The sequence below is a fragment of the Salvelinus fontinalis genome, chromosome 42 (genome assembly GCF_029448725.1).
Source record: "Salvelinus fontinalis isolate EN_2023a chromosome 42, ASM2944872v1, whole genome shotgun sequence".
Taxonomy (NCBI): Eukaryota; Metazoa; Chordata; class Actinopteri; order Salmoniformes; family Salmonidae; genus Salvelinus; species Salvelinus fontinalis.
The window spans coordinates 18,163,728-18,180,718 of NC_074706.1; the positions used below are offsets into that span (position 1 = coordinate 18,163,728).

Here is a 16,991-nt window from a genome sequence, read left to right on the forward strand (position 1 = left end):
ACCGGGTAATTGCGTTGTATAACTAGAGGGCATGTGTAATAAGCATGTAATAGACAACACACAATGAGAGCGGATTAGAGTATTTTGATGTTTATTGATTGATGATCCAAAAACAAACAGTCTTCACCTAGCAAAAGCATAATGCATAAAACAGGCATTTCATGAAGAGAGAAAGGAGGGACAATACGATAATAAAATAAAGATATGAAGAAAAAAAATTAAAACAGTGAAATGGAGGGTTGAAAAAAATACAAATATTAGAATTTCCTCAAATCAATGCCATCACTTAGCAACTAACCGAAATCATTCACATTGTACAAGAAACATAATGGATAGTAAAAAAAAAAAAAAAGGATGAGGAGAATAAAAAGGCATGAAATCCACATGACATTCACAAGCTGTAAAGACTAATACCACATACTGATACTGTAACGATATGAATAAAAATAAAGGTGGCACTGAGCTTCAAATATATATATTATATATATCTACAACAACGTTCACTCTGAAGTTACCTCTGTGTGTGTGTGGGGGGGTCTTACAAGGTACTATATACACATTGATGAATGGACATGGTCTACAATATGCTTGTATGGCTCTTGGTGTGATTCAGTCAATGCCTGCGTCCCAAATGGCACCCTATTCCCTTTATCGTGTACAACCTTTGACCAGGGCCCATTGGGCTCCTGTCAAAAGTAGTCCAGCCCTATATAGGGAATAGGGTGCCATTTGGGACACGCCCCATGGCTCTTAGTATAGTATGGGTCATATACAGTAGGATTGTTGCGTGACATATTTTGGGTGCATTCCAGTAGCCTGGAATCCAAATTTATATGCTCTGTTTCACCATTGTTCATGGAGAATATCAGTTAAAAATCCATTCTAACATTCGAGCCTCAGATTATTATCCAATCAGGATTGCATTTCCCTTCTGATCAACAGCTGCAGGGTCTGTGTGTCCCCCAGATGGCATCCTATTCCCTAGGGTGCCATTTCGAACACAGCCAAAGTCTCTTCCCATGCATACATCATCAGTGTGACCTCAGAGAGGCCAGCCAATCAGAGCCATCCATCACTCTGCCCATATGATCTTTGATCCCTGTTTTTACAAGCTGTAGAACTTGAGGCTTCTGTCCATTCCGGTGGAGGTGAGGAACTGGGCGTGCTCCCCGAACGCCACGCCAGTCACCACCCCAGTGTGTTCTGGGTAAAGAAAAACAAAACAATAACAGGCAAAAATGTTAGACTTGAACTCAACTCAAAAGCATGAGTTGACGCACACCCAATGAAGTTGGAGGTGCTGATAAACGGAATAGTAAACTTCACAGATACACTTTTTTAATATTTCATAAGGTACTGTATATACACACTTGCTATTATTATCATCATCATCCATCCAGGCACTTTGAAGACCCACCTCTAGACCACTGTTTCTGTCCCAAGCTAACTCAGCACCACTTCTCACTGCATACCTAGCAGTACAGCAGTATAACACACACACTGTGCATTCTCTTACCTGTGAAGTTGAGGACCTCGGACCACTGCTTACAGATGTAGACCCTGATGTCAGTGCCACCCACAGCCAGGTACGTCCCACTCTGGTCAAACACCAGGGACTTCACCTGAGGGAGAGGAAAGACTCACATATCATTTACCTACATTGACAGGGTAGTTCAGTACAAGGAGATTACAGTAGTCATACAGGGCAGACCGTTGCTAGCCTGGGTGCCAGTCGGTTTCTGCTCTCTTGCAAACTCCTTATGGAATTGTCATGCCAGTGACAGAAATTAAGAATGCAAGAGCACAGATGTGGGACCAGGCCAGATTGTAGCACGACTAGCTTCTGAATGTCCAGTCTACAATGACTGTCTCAAATAGCAGCGGATTTCTTAGATAGTGCACTAGGCTCTGGACAAAAGTAGTGTAGGGGATAGGGGTCATTTCAGATGTGCACAAATTATTTTCTGCTCTTCTTACCTCGTAGTTGTTGTCCAGGGTGATGGTTTTAAAGTTTTTCAGCTTCCTCAGATCCCAGAGCTTCACTGAGCTGTCCTGGGCACCTGGAGAGAGGTGGTGAGGTGAGCAGGGCCATAAATGTACTCAGATTTTTTTAACCAGCCAAAATATTTTGGTTTGCAATAATTACACCAAAACACACAAAAAAACAGATGAGCGTACTTTAATATTTCTAAAACAATAACATTTATAACTAGTAAGAAGTAGTGGTATATTGTTTAATTTCATTTCATTTTTTTGTTTTTTTTGTTTCATTTTTTTTCTCTTAACCAAAATATCAGATGACATAAATGTTCACCTGCCCCTTTAAGGGGGAGGTTACCGTGGTAACGTGAATCAAATCAAGTTTGTGCCAGTGAGTCTGAATAGTAGATGCAGTGAGTCTGAATAGTAGATGCATTGTTTTCTCTTTCCTAGCAGATGAAACTCAAACATTAAAAAAACAACCTAGCTTGTGAATAAAACAATGTAAATAGCCAAGAAACAAGGACAAAGTCTCACTTAGGTAGACTTTCGTAAATTATACCAACTTTTATGCCAGTGTGCAGCGCTTCTAAAAATGAATATTTCAACTCAGCTCTTCATGTGCACTGTTGCAGCACAAGGTGGGATAGGCTATAGGATTTGTAGTGATTTGTCTTGTGATTAAATTTTCCAGCTATGAAACAAATCGGCAGAAATACCTTGAAAACAGTTACTGCATCGTTTTTTTTGCTATAAAGTGATCACACTTGACTACTTATATTCACAAATTTGAGTGAAATGGAGGTGAGCAGTGGCGACCCGTCATTCAGAGCCCCACCTGTTTTGAGCCCCACCTGTTTAGCTAAAAGTATATTTGGGCATTAATAGGTGTCACATTAGTTTGCAAACGATGTAAACATTTTTTTAAATAATAATTGAGTTAATAAAGCCGCATACAAACATGGTCTCTTTCTTGAGTAAGGCAGCTCCAAAATGCAGGTGTTTCAGCCTAGCGGAAAATTCAGAGTGTAGGGGTTGGTAATGTTCTCCAGTTGCACCGTAATTGGCTCAGTGTTCTGTCACTCATGGGTACACTACCTCACTGCAAAATCTACAGGGAGAGCTTCGAAAATTCAAGCCCCTTGGGTCCTGCTATAGATTTACATTAGAAGTGCCCATCCAAGAAGGCTCAAGGTCATTGGCCATAAAATGACATCAAATCAAGTTATATCTACCCTAGCTTTGATTGGACTGATCATGTCAACATCATGCTTTTAAAATCGTAGCTAGCAAGCTAGACAAGCAGTTGTCTTCATGAATCAAGTCGATAATCTACCGGCAAATCCTTTTCAATCCTTGTCATATAAAGATAAATTATAAATAAAACGTATCAGTGCTCATGGGCCATTGGACATACAACTTGGAAATCGCAAATTCAACAATGACTGGTTTGGAAGGAATCAGTGGCTAACTGCAAGCGTTGCATAGCCTGCTATTCAGTGGAGTAGGGTGTGTAGTCCAAGTCTGGGTTTAAGGTCTCTTGTCCAAGATGGCGTAGCAGTCAGACGTCTTTGTCCTGTCGTGTCCCATGTATATATATTTTTCTTCGCATCCTTTTAAAATTATTTTTCCTAAACCTCAACTTCAAAATACTCTCCTTCAACCCGCCTCACCCAATGTGGTGTGGATCTGTTTTCTATTTACCTCGAAATTGGAATCTCTCAACTGAAGCTAGCCAGCTAACTAGCTACCAGCTATCAGTCAGCTAACCACTGCTAGCGGTCATCAGCTAACCTTTAGCTCAGAAAGCTCTCGCCAGTTCGTACAACACGCTTCAAACCAGAGCATACTGGACCTATTTTTCTCTCCATATCCCCGAATTCCTACCACAAACTCTGAACCTTTTCATCTGGATCATCGCAGCTAGCTAACCGCAACCCGGATTGACTACTCCTGGCTAACGTTTCCGTCCCGGAGCTAGCACCAATTAGCCTGGAGCTAGCCCATGCTAGGCCTATCTCTTGGCAAGGGCTCCTGGGCTACAATATCTGGACCCCTTCTACTGCCGGTACGGGGCACGGAACCCCGCCGATCCTTCACGACTGGAATACCGACATAATCTGCCCGAGGATTCCAACAGGCCACTCAGGCGAGACGTCCCCTGAAGGCCCATTCTGCTAACCGCGGCCTGCTAGCTATCTAGAGCACATTGGACTGTTAGCTGATCCACCGGACAGTTTTCTTGGACCACTATACCCATTTTGCCAATTGGACTTGGACCCCTCTGCTACTTGGAACCCTACTAATTCCACGACTGGTCTATCGACGTCACCGCACAAGGAGGCAAAAACAGACTTTCCTCCATCGCGACGTCCCTCTAAGGCCCTTCTGCTAGCTTGCTAGCCCCGGCCTGCTAACTGTCAATCGCCGTGTCCCCAGCCAGCCCAACCACTCACTGGACCCATATGATCCCTTGGCTACGCATGCCTCTCCCAAATATCAATATGCCTTGTCAGTTACTGTCCTGGTTAGTGATTAATGTCTTATTTCACTGTAGAGCCTCTAGCCCTGCTCAATATGCCTTAACCAACCATGTTGTTCCACCTCCCACATATGCGATGACATCAGAAACGTGCTCCTTTTACTCTGTTCCGAACGTGCTAGACGGCCAGTTCTTATAGCCTCTAGCCGTACCCTTATCCTACTTCTCCTCTGTTCTTCTGGTGATGTAGAGGTGAATCCAGGACCTGCGGTGCCTAGCTCCACTCCTACTCCCCAGGTGCTCTCATTTGTTGACTTCTGTAATCATAAAAGCCTTGGTTTCATTCATGTTAACATTAGAAGCCTACTCCCTAAGTTTGCTTTATTCACTGCTTTAGCACACTCTGCCAACCCAGATGTCTTCGCCGTGTCTGAATCCTGGCTTAGGAAAACCACCAAAAACCCAGAAATGTCCATCCCTAACTATAACATTTTCCGACAAGATAGAACTGTCAAAGGGGGCGGTGTTGCAATCTACTGCAGAGATAGCCTGCAGAGTTCTGTCTTACTATCCAGGTCTGTGCCCAAACAATTCGAGCTTCTACTTTTAAAAATACATCTTTCCAGAAACAAGTCTCTCACCGTTGACGCTATAAACCACCCTCTGCCCCCAGCTGTGCCCTGGACACCATATGTGAATTGATTGCATCCCCATCTATCTTCTGAGCTCGTGCTGCTAGGTGATCTAAACTGTGACATGCTTAACACCCCGGCCATCCTACAATCTAAGCTTGATGCCCTCAATCTCACACAAATGATCAATGAACCCACCAGGTACAACCCCAAATCCGTAAACACAGGCACCCTCATAGATATCTTCCTAACCAACTTGCCCTCCAAATACACCTATGCTGTTTTCAACCAAGATCTCAGCGATCACTGCCTCATTGCCTGCATCCGTAATGGGTCTGCGGTCAAGCGACCGCAGACTGTCAAACGCTCCCTAAAACACTTCAATGAGCAGGCCTTTCTAATCGACCTGGCCCGGGTATTCTGGAAGGATATTGACCTCATAACGTCAGTAGAGGATGCCTGGTTATTCTTTAAAAAGTGCCTTCCTCACCATCTTAAATAAGCATGCCCCATTCAAAAAATGTAGAACCAGGAACAGATTTAGCCCTTGGTTCACTCCAGACCTGACTGCCCTTGACCAGCACAAAAACATCCTGTGGCGTTCTGCATTAGCATCGAACAGCCACCGTGATATGCAACTTTTCAGGGAAGTTAGGAACAAATATACACAGGCAGTTAGGAAAGCTAAGGCTAGCTTTTTCAAGCAGAAATTTGCATCCTGTAGCACAAACTCAAAAACGTCCTGGAAAACTGTAAAGTCCATGGAGAATAAGAGCACCTCCTCCCAGCTGCCCAATGCACTGAGGCTAGGAAAGACTTACCACCGATAAATCCACTATAATTGAGAACTTCAATAAGCATTTTTCAACGGCTGGCCATGCTTTCCACCTGGATACTCCTACCCCGGTCAAAAGCCCTGCGCTCCCCACAGCAACTCACCCAAACCTCCCCCACTTCTCCTTCACCCATATCTAGATAGCTGATGTTCTGAAAGAGCTGCAAAATCTGGACACCTACAAATCAGCCGGGCTAGACAATCTGGACCCTCTCTTTCTAAAATTACCTCCCGAAATTGTTGCAACCCCTATTACTAGCCTGTTCAACCTCTCTTTCGTATTGTCTGTGATTCCCATAGATTGGAAAGCTGCCGCAGTCATCCCCCTCTTCAAAGGGGGAGACACAAGACCCAAACTGCTACCAACCTATTTCTATTCTACCCTGCCTTTCTAAGGTCTTCAAAAGCCAAGTTAACAAACAGATTACCGACCATTTTGAATCCCACCATACCTTCTCTGCTATGCAATCTGGTTTCAGAGCTGGTCATGGGTGCACCTCAGCCACGCTCAAGGTCCTAAACGACATCATAACCGCCATCGATAAGAGACATTACTGTGCAGCCGTATTCATCGACCTGGCTAAGGCTTTCGACTCTGTCAATCACAACATTCTTATTGGCAGACTAAACAGCCTTGGTTTCTCAAATGATTGCCTCGCCTGGTTCACCAACTACTTCTCTGATGGAGTTCAGTATGTCAAATCGGAGGGCCTGTTGTCCAGACCTCTAGCAGTCTCTATGGGGGTGCCACAGGGTTCAATTCTCGGGCCGACTCTCTTCTCTGTATACTTCAATGATGTCGCTCTTGCTGCTGGTGATTCCTTGATCCACCTCTACGCAGACGACACCATTCTGTATACCTCTGACCCTTCTTTGGACACTGTGTTAACTAACCTCCAGATGAGCTTCAATGCCATACAACTCTCCTTCCGTGGCCTCCAACTGCTCTTAAATGCAAGTAAAACTAAATGCAACCGATCGCTGCCCGCACCTGCCCGCCCGTCCAGCATCACTACTCTGGACGGTTCTGACTTATGTGGACAACTACAAATACCTAGGTGTCTGGTTATACTGTAAGCTCTCCTTCCAGACTCACATTAAACATCTCCAATCCAAAATTAAATCTAGAATCGGCTTCCTATTCCGCAACTAAGCATCCTTCACTCATGCTGCCAAAACTGCCAAAACTGACTATCCTACCGATCCTCGACTTCGGCGACGTCATTTACAAAATAGCCTCCAACACACTACTCAACAAATTGGATGTAGTCTATCACAGTGCCATCCGTTTTGTCACCAAAGCCCCATATACTATCCACCAATGCGACCTGTATGATCTCGTTGGCTGGCCCTCGCTTCATACTCGTCGCCAAACCCACTGGCTCCAGGTCATCTACGAGTCTCTGCTAGGTAAAGCCCCGCCTTATCTCAGCTCACTGGTCACCATAGCAGCACCCACCCGTAGCACAAACTCCAGCAGGTATATATACTGGTCACCCCCAAAGCCAATTCTTCCTTCGGCCTTGGAATTCCAAGTCAGGAACTCAAGGCTCTTTCTAGAACTCCGACCTGAAGATCACTGACGTCATGATTCAACCTTGTTTTTTCCCAGTTCCCAGTTGTCTTGAAAGCACCATAAATCCAGAGAATGCTAAACTTTGATGACAAAGTTTGCCCACAAGAAGGACCACCGCGCCATCTTCCTGTTCAAGTGAGCACAGCACAACAGTGTGATTCATGTGTTGCGTTGTGTAGTGGCTTGCATCCCAAAAAATGTGGGGGAGTTTGCACCAACAAAATGTATATGCTAAAATCGCCAGTGTGTAACACACAGGAACAAAGACAACTTTAAACACAGTCACTCATACAGAGAGTAACAGAGACGGACACACACACACACACACACAAGCTAGTCTTCTCTCTCACGTGTGCACTCGCACACACACTTCTCTCACACACATAGAGAGTCCTCTCTCTCACAAACAGCAATCTCACCTGTAGCCAGGTAGTATCCGTTCTCAGAGAAGGCGATGGAGGTGACAGGGCCGATGTGGCCGGGGAAGTTGGCCACGTTGGTGCGCTCCTTCAGGTCCCAGATCTTGATCTGAGAGTCGGCCGTACCCGTCCCGAAGATCAGACCGTCAGGGTGGAACTGGGCACAGGTCAGAGCTGGAGGGGTACAGGACAGGATGTGTAAAGAACATGCATTTGCAATGTATCAGTGTGCTTTCAGAGAGTACAGGGGACGGGTTGGTTAGAAATATTACCACAGTTAGGTACTAGGTTAGTCAATTCACAGGGGGGAGGGTTGGTTAGAAATATTACCACAGTTAGGTACTAGGTTAGTCAATTCACAGGGGGGAGGGTTGTTTAGAAATATTAACACAGTTAGGTACTAGGTTAGTCAATTCACAGGGGGGAGGGTTGGTTAAATGTTATTGTTTATTTGTCTATCTATTTACATAGGAAAGACAACCTGGCATTTAAGGGGCCTGATATGTTTTTATTTAACTAGGCAAGTCAGTTTAACTAGGCAAACTCTAGCAACATGTGGCCAATAAAACTTCTTTTCCCTAGCAACACGTGGCCAATAAAAGTCTTGTCCCTAGCAACACGTGGCCAATAAAACGTCTGGCTCTAGCAACACGTGGCCAATAAAACGTCTTATTCCAAGCAACACGTGGCCAATAAAACGTCTTATTCCAAGCAACACGTGGCCAATAAAACGTTCTTTTTCCAAGCAACACGTGGCCAATAAAGCGTCCTGTCCCAAGCAACACGTGGCCAATAAAACGTCTTGACCCAAGCAACACGTGGCCAATAAAACGTCCTGTCCCAAGCAACACGTGGCCAGTAAAACGTCTTGACCCTAGCAACACGTGGCCAATAAAAAGTCTGGGAAGAGAGAGAGGTCCAACGGTGTGGTCCAGCGATTAGAGCTGCCACAGACGCCATGGGTTCGAATCCAGCCCACTGCCCTTTCACTCCTCCTACCGCCCTGTGGTAGACTAGTGTCCTGTCTGAGGGGGTGTACTTATACATCAAGCTGCCTCACACTACAGAAACAGGACAGATACTTCTGCCCTATGGGCCGTTCTGGCTTGGACAAGGCTACTTACTTACTCCCATCTTTCATGTCTTTTCACCACAGTCTTATCTTCTCAATTAAACATAATAATTGGGTGGGAGAGAGATAGAAACACTCACCACATCCTGCAGCCTCATCAGTGACTTTGGTGAGAACACGACCTGTTTGGATGTCAGAGAAGGCCCAGTACTGACGGAGAGAGACGGGAAGAGATAGCAATTAGAGAAAGAGGGGGAGACAGCAGATTGTGAGAAAAATCATAATAATAGGTCTTTACATAACAGTAGCGTTCTCGACATCCAAATCCACAGGTGTGTGTACATATGTTACGTGTGTGTGTGCGTGTGTGTGTTTTACCTGATCCTCGGAGGAGCTGAGCAGGTAGTCTCCGGTGGCGTGGAGGGAGAGCCCGGTGACGCTCGCCTCGTGAGCCCGCACCACCTGGACACAGTTGCCCCCGGTAACGGACCACACGCGGATAGTGCTGTCTGGAGAGGCCGAGAACACTACCGACTGGAGGGAGAGAGTGAGAGGAGGAGAGTGCGCAGAGAGAGAAAGGGGGGAGAGAGAGAAATTGTTGAGGTAAGGCATATTAGAGTTCGATAGTAATTCCAGTGTAAGACATTGCTGCTGACTATGTCAACGGAGAGTAAAGGGAAGGAAGTGTGTGTGTCTCACCTGAGAGGGGTGGTAGATGACAGAGGTGACCTTCTTGGTATGTCCTTTCAGGGTTGCGATGATCTGCTCCTCCTTCTTATCAAACACCACCACGTTCTTATCAGCCCCGCCTGTAGAGGGGGACAGAGAGAGAGGTTAGGGATTGTATCTGGGTCTGGCCAGGGTCTCCATCCCAAACGTCACCCTTCTGGTCAAGAGTAGTGCACCATATAGGACATGTAGAGTAACTGTTGGGACACAGCCATAGTGTTTTTTGTTTCCTCAAGGGAGGAAGGAAGCATTTTGATGGAATTCACACAGAAACAATGTGTGTGTATATCTACAATGGGCAGTGGACAGTGTGTGTATGTGTCTCACCAGTGAGCACTTTGTTGGTGTCGGAGGGACACAGGTCCAGAGACAGGATCCCAGGCACACTGGCACTGTGGAGACCCTGACAGACAGACAGACACAGAGAGAGAGAGAGAGAGACATAGAAACATAATTTAGGGTTGTGTTCAGTAGGCATGAAACGGAAGTAGATCTGAAACAGGGAGGAACTTTTCTGAACTTGCCCAAGGTTTGAAGAATAAGTGTTCCAACACCAGCCATAGCTAGAGGTCACACACACATACACACACACACTCACAGCATGGGTAGCGACTTGTCTGTACTTGCTGAGGTCCTCCGTTCGGACCAGCTCTTCTGGAACAGTCTTTCCTCTCTGTGGGAAGAGAGAGACGGTAGAGGTGAGGTTCGGACAAAAATGTCTCCCAGCGTGGCTACGTCCCAAATGTCACCCTATGGCCCCTGTTCAAAAGTAGTGCCCCGTGTAGGGAGTAGGGTGCCATTTGAGACACAAGCCCATAGCTTATACTCAGCTGACAACTGGTTGGACATTAGGTCGGTTCTTCTATGAAGAACAACAGGGAAGTTGTTTGAAAAGGACTTCTTTGGCGTTTGAATAGGTACCTTCTTTCTCTCCGTGGTCAGGACAGTGGCCTTGTCTTGCAGCTGTGGAGAGAGGCGGACATCTTAGTATAGGTCACTCTGTGCTGTGTAGTGTGACAGCATGGTTGATTGGTTATTTCAAGGTGTTATACACCACGGCCTTATATGGTACTACTTGCAATGAACGCTCATGGTAGTCTAGTATAACGGTGTGGTATCGTTTCTCTTGTACTGTGGATGTGAATGTGCGTGAGGTCATGTATCATCGCTTACCTTCTGTATGATCTCTGGTATCATTCCCACCTGCTCACTGACCTCCATGGGTTCTCCTGCACCTCCAGCCTGTGAAACGAAATACAGAATGAATAACAAAACGAGAATTGTACATTTCTTATTCGAAAATGTGTGTTTGGGTCAGCTGTCCAAAATTATTTTTATATTAACAAATAGGTACTACAACTTTACAGGTCTTAGTTAGACCGAAGACTTCAAATCAAGAAACAGACTTTTTGAGCTCATGCGTTTATGAGAAGTTAACCATCAAACCAGTTAACTATCAAATTAAACATATTGACTGAGGGCTGTGAGCTAATCACTGACCGTGACAGAGGGCTGGGAAGCAACTGCCTGAGCCACCACCAATCCCGCCTGTGGCTTCAGAGTGGCCAGAGCTACGGGGAGAGAGAAGGGTAAAACATAGAAAAGGAGAAATGAGAAGTGACGCCCCATGGCCACTAACATCCAAAGCTGTTTTCAGATGAACATAAAAGAGTGTGTGTGTGTGTGTGTGTGTGTGTGTGTGTGTGTGTGTGTGTGTGTGTGTGTGTGTGTGAGAAAGAGAGTGTTAGAATGTACAGTGGCAAAAAAAAGCACGTGAACCCTTTGGAATTAGCTGGATTTCTGCATAAATTTGATCAGATCTTCAACTTAGTGACAACAATAGACAAACACAGTGTGCTTAAACTAATAAACACACAAATTATTGTATTCTTCTTGTCTATATTGAATACATCATTTAAACATTCACAGTCTAGGTTGGAAAAAGTATGTGAACCCCTAGGCTAATGACTTCTCCAAAAGCTAATTGGAGTAAAGAGTCAGCTAACCTGGAGTCCAATCAATGAGACGAGATTGGAGATGTTGGTTAGAGCTGACCTGCTCTAGAAAAACAAACATGTGAGTTTGCTATTCACAAGAAGCATTGCCGGATGTGAACCATGCCTCGAACAAAAGAGATCTCAGAAGACTTGAGATTAAGAATTGTTGACTTGCATAAAGCTGGAAAGGGTTACAAAAGTATCTCTAAAAGCCTTGATGTTCATCAGTCCACGGTAAGACAAATTGTCTATAAATATTGAGTTCAGCACTGTTGCTACTCTCCCTAGGCCTGGCTGTCCTGCAAAAATGACTGCAAGAGCACAGCGCAGAATGCTCAATGAGGTTAAGAAGAATCATAGAGTGTCAGCTAAAGACTTACAGAAATCTCTGGAACATGCCAACATCTCTGTTGACGAGTCTATGATACGTAAAACACTAAACAAGAGTGGTGTTCATGGGAGGACAACGCGGAAGAAGCCACTACTGTCCAAAAAAACCATTGCTGCACGTCTGAAGTTTGCAAAAGAGCACCTGGATGTTCCACAGCGCTACTGGCAAAATATTCTGTGGACAGATTAAACTAAAGTCGAGTTGTTTGGAAGGAACACACAACACTATGTGTGGAGAAAAAAAGGCACAGCACACCAACATCAAAACCTCATCACAACTGTAAAGTATGGTGAAGAGAGCATCATTGTTTGGGGCTGCTTTGCTGCCTCAGGGCCTGGACAGCTTGCTATCATCGACGGAAAAATTAATTCCCAAGTTTATCAAGACATTTTGCAGGAGAATGTTAGGTTATCTTTGCGCCAATTGAAGCTCAATAGAAGTTGGGTGATGCAACAGGACAACGACCCAAAACACAGAAGTAAATCAATAACAGAATGGCTTCAGAAGAAAATACGCCTTCTGAATTGGCCCAGTCAGAGTCCTGACCTCAACCCAATTTCAAATGCTGTGGAATGACCTTGAGAGCGGTTCACACCACACATCCTAAGAATATTGCTAAACTGAAACAGTTTTGTGAAGAGGAATGGTCCAAAATTCCTCCAGACCGTTGTGCAGGTCTGAACCATAACTACAGAAAACATTTGGTTGAGGTTATTGCTGGGTGGGTCAACCAGTTATTAAATGCAAGGTTCACATACTTTTTCCACCCTACACGGTGTGTTCGATAAAGACATGAAAACGTTTAATTGTTTGTGTTATTGGTTTAAGCAGACTGTGTTTGTCTATTGTTGTGAAGATGAAGATCAGATCAAATTTTACGACCAATTTATGCAGAAATCCAGGTAATTCCAACGGGTTCACATACTTTTTCTTGCCACTGTATGTATAATCACATGTGTTGAGTGTGTTGAGTGTGTGTGTGTGTGTGTGTGTGTGCGTATGTATATGTCTCTCACCCTCTCTGGCGGCAGTGACCTCCTTGGTGAGACGGGCGATGACCCTGCAGGCGGCGTCGTGCTGGTAGAGGGCGTGGCTTAACTCCTGACGTGTCGTCTGTAACTGCTGCCTCAAGGTGAAACTGTGGAGCATCACCGCATCCTGAGAGAGAGTGAGAGTTTTAGAAGACTGTGTGGTACGAAGGGGAGTGTCTGTGTGCATGTCTCGGTTCAGACACAGCAAAGGGGAGTGTAGGAGACTATACGTGGACTCACCCACTCGTCCTGCAGAGCTTTGAGGATGGCTGGGATACTAGTGGATGAGGGAGCTTTGGGTCTGATGGGGTGAGAGACTGAAGCAGGGGGGAGACAAAAATAGCTTCATGTGTTGAGATATCTTTTGACTCCTGACTAGTGGTGTTATCATCGTTGTTGAAGTGGCAGAATGCACTCTAGCCTAGAGATTGCTGGGCACCATGCAGGAATAGTTGGAAGTCAAATGATATGGATAACCCTTATTGTGTTGACTTCAGCTCAGCATCAGATCTGAACACACTCTCCTCCATGTCTCCCTCACCTTTAATGTCTATCAGCTGTTCCTCTGACAGAGGCTGCCCATTCATAGGGTCTGTTCCATTCTCGGCAACGTACTTCTCAATCAGCCGCCGCTCGAACACCTGGTTGGACACCGGCGACACGCAGGGGTGCTCCGGCACCTCATTCGAGACTGGATGGACGGTAGAGCGAGAGGGGTAAATTAGCATGCCCGAAATTACAATATAAATATGGCAAACATTACTATAGTCAGAAGATGGAAGAACACATTACCGTTTAAGTGTACTTTGCAGATAAACTCAGCAAAAAAAAGAAACATATTTTTTTCAGGACCCTGTCTTTCAAAGATATTTAAGGTCACAGTTATGAAAACTTAGGACACTAAAGATGCCTTTCTACTGACTCTGAAAAACACCAAAAGAAAGATGTCCAGGATCCCTGCTCATCTGCGTGAACGTGCCTTAGGCATGCTGCAAGGGGGCATGAGGACTGCAGAGGTGACCAGGGCAATAAATTGCAATGTCCGTAGTGTGAGACGCCTAAAACAGCGCTACAGGGAGACAGGACAGGCAGCTGATCATCCTCGCAGTGGCAGACCACGCGTAACAACACCTGCACAGGATCGGTACATCCAAACATCACACCTGCGGGACAGGTACAGGACGGCAACAACAACTGCCCGAGTTACACCAGGAACGCCCTCCATCAGTGCTCAGACTGTCCGCAATAGGTTGAGAGAGGCTGGACTGAGGGCTTGTAGGCCTGTTGTAAGGCAGGTCCTCACCAGACATCACCGGCAACAACGTTGCCTATGGGCACAAACCCACCGTCACTGGACCAGACAGTACTGGCAAAAAGTGCTCTTCACTGACAAGTCGTGGGTTTTGTATCACCAGGGGTGATGGTCGGATTCACGTTTATCATCGAAGGAATGAGCGTTACACCGAGGCCTGTACTCGAGCGGGATCGATTTGGAGGTGGAGGGTCCGTCATGGTCTGGGGTGGTGATTCACAGCATCATCGGACTGAGCCTGTTGTCATTGCAGGCAATCTCAACACTGTGCGTTACAGGGAAGACATCCTCCTCCCTCATGTGGTACCCTTCCTGCAGGCTCATTCTGACATGACCCTCCAGCATGACAATGCCACCAGCCATACTGCTTGTTCTGTGCCTGATTTCCTGCAAGACAGGAATGCCAACGTTCTGCCATGGCCAGCGAAGAGCCCGGATCTCAATCCCATTGAGCACGTCTGGGACCTGTTGGATCGGAGGGTGAGGGCTAGGGCCATTCCCCCCAGAAATGTCCGGGAACTTGCAGGTGCCATGGTGGAGAGTGGGGTAAAATCTCACGGCAAGTCAATGGGATTGCAGTCCATGAGGCGGAGATGCACTGCAGCACTTAATGCAGCTGGTGGCCACACTAGATACTGACTTACTTTTGACCCCTCCTTTGATCAGGGACACATTATTCCATTTCTGTTAGTCACATGTCTGTGGAACTTGTGAAGTTTGTCTCAGTTGTTGAATATTATGTTCATACAACTATTTACACATGTTAAGTTTGCTGAAAATAAACGCAGTTGACAGTGAGAGGACGTTTCTTTTTCTGCTGAGTTTAGTAACACCGATGTCAAGCTGATCCAGTATACAATGTTTGTAAAAGGATGCTTGCGAATTGAAATGTGTAACATGCATAAGGTGACAATAATAAGGGAAGGTTCAATAAACATTTTTATACACAAACATACGTGATATTTGCGGTCTATGTAGTTACCGCTAACGTTACGGAAGGGCAGCCAACTCATTCATTTGAACTTACTTGCACAAACCAGGGACATTTTCAGTAGCTAGCTAAACCCTCGGTCGTTCGTTTCCTCCAAGATCACTGTATCAGTACAGATAACTGAATGTTCTTCGGATCCAACTGTAGCTTGTTTTTGTGTTGATTCTCATATAATAATAATCCGGCTAAATAAAATGTTGATGGATGAATTTTCCTTTCCGTATTCACGCACGATGTTCCACGGCTGCGAGTGTTGGGTACAGCTCCGACTATTGCATGCTGGGATAGCAAGAGTCCCCCGACCCCCCTAGTCTGTAGTCCCCAACAAACTATAGTGTTATTCAAAATCCTTGGGACGCCCGCACCCTAATGCTTAACCCCTAGCCGTAACCTTTTTAAATGTAAACTTCAATGGGGGTAAGGACCAACAAACTATAGATAAATAACAGAGATAGCCTAAATACTATATGGTCATCAAAATGTGTCAAAGGCAGTGCTGAAATGTGGGTGTGGGTGAATCTGCTTTCACCATTCACCATTGGGCTCCCGAGGGGCGCAGCGGTCTAAGGCACTTCATCTCAGCGCTAGAGGCGTCACTAAAGACACCCTGGTTCGATTCCAGGCTGTATCACAACCGGCCGTGATTTGGAGTCACATAGGGCGGCACACAATTGGCCCAGCGTTGTCCGGATTTGTCCGTTGTAGGCCGTCAAATTAAATAAGAATTTGTTCTTGCCTAGTTAAATAAAGGTTACATAAATAAACCCAGAAGGAGTAGAATTATAGTCTAGACAAGTGGGCTAGGACTATAAATAAAACCAGGCTGGGCACGCCCCCTTCCTCATCAACGGAGCTGCCACAGAGACGGTCAAAAACGTCAAGTTCCTCAGCACTCTGAGGAGCTGAAATGGTCAAACCACACGGACACCGTGGTGAAGAAGTCAGGACAGTGACTCTTCAACCTCAGAAGGCTGAAGAAGCCTATAGGGAGGAGGTCAGAGAACTGGCAGTGTGGTGCCAGGGCAACAACCTCTCCCTCAATGTTATCAAGACAAAGGAACTGATCGTGGACTACAGGAAAAGGCGGGCCGAACAGGCCCCCATTAATATCAACGGGGTTGTAGTGGAGCGGGTCGAGAGTTTCAAGTTCCTTGTTGCCCACATCACCAATGATCTATCATGGTCCAAACACACCAAGTCAGTCTTGAAGAGGGCACGACAAAACCTTTTCCCCCTCAGGAGACTGAAAAGATTTGGCATGGGTCCCCAGATCCTCAAAAAGTTCTACAGCTGCACCATCGAGAGCATCCTGACCGGTTGCATCACCGCCTGGTATGGCAACTGCTCGGCATCTGACCATAAGGCGGTACAGAGGGTAGTGCGTACAGGCCAGTACATCACTAGGGCCAAGCCTCCTGCAATCCAGGACCTATATAATAGGCGGTGTCAGAGGAAAGCCCAAAAAATTATCAGAGACTCACCCAAGTCATAGACTGTTTTCTCTGCTACCGCATGGCAAGCGGTACCGGGGCGCCAAGTCTAGG

General features: G+C 45.8%; 1 protein-coding gene across 1 annotated transcript; it reads right to left on the minus strand.

Moving 5' to 3' along the window:
- Window positions 1-74: 74 nt before the first annotated feature.
- Window positions 75-15,717, minus strand: LOC129841343 (pre-mRNA-processing factor 19). The gene is made up of 16 exons (XM_055909574.1): window positions 15,484-15,717; window positions 13,686-13,835; window positions 13,385-13,461; window positions 13,130-13,271; window positions 11,226-11,296; window positions 10,899-10,967; window positions 10,647-10,688; window positions 10,324-10,398; window positions 10,053-10,128; window positions 9,696-9,805; window positions 9,375-9,530; window positions 9,137-9,206; window positions 7,925-8,098; window positions 1,978-2,060; window positions 1,517-1,622; window positions 75-1,203 (listed from the first exon to the last, which is right to left on the minus strand). The coding sequence occupies exons 1-16, from the start codon at window positions 15,500-15,502 to the stop codon at window positions 1,106-1,108; spliced, it is 1,518 nt and encodes a 505-aa protein (XP_055765549.1). The 5' UTR covers window positions 15,503-15,717; the 3' UTR covers window positions 75-1,105.
- Between the last annotated feature and the right edge of the window lie 1,274 nt (window positions 15,718-16,991).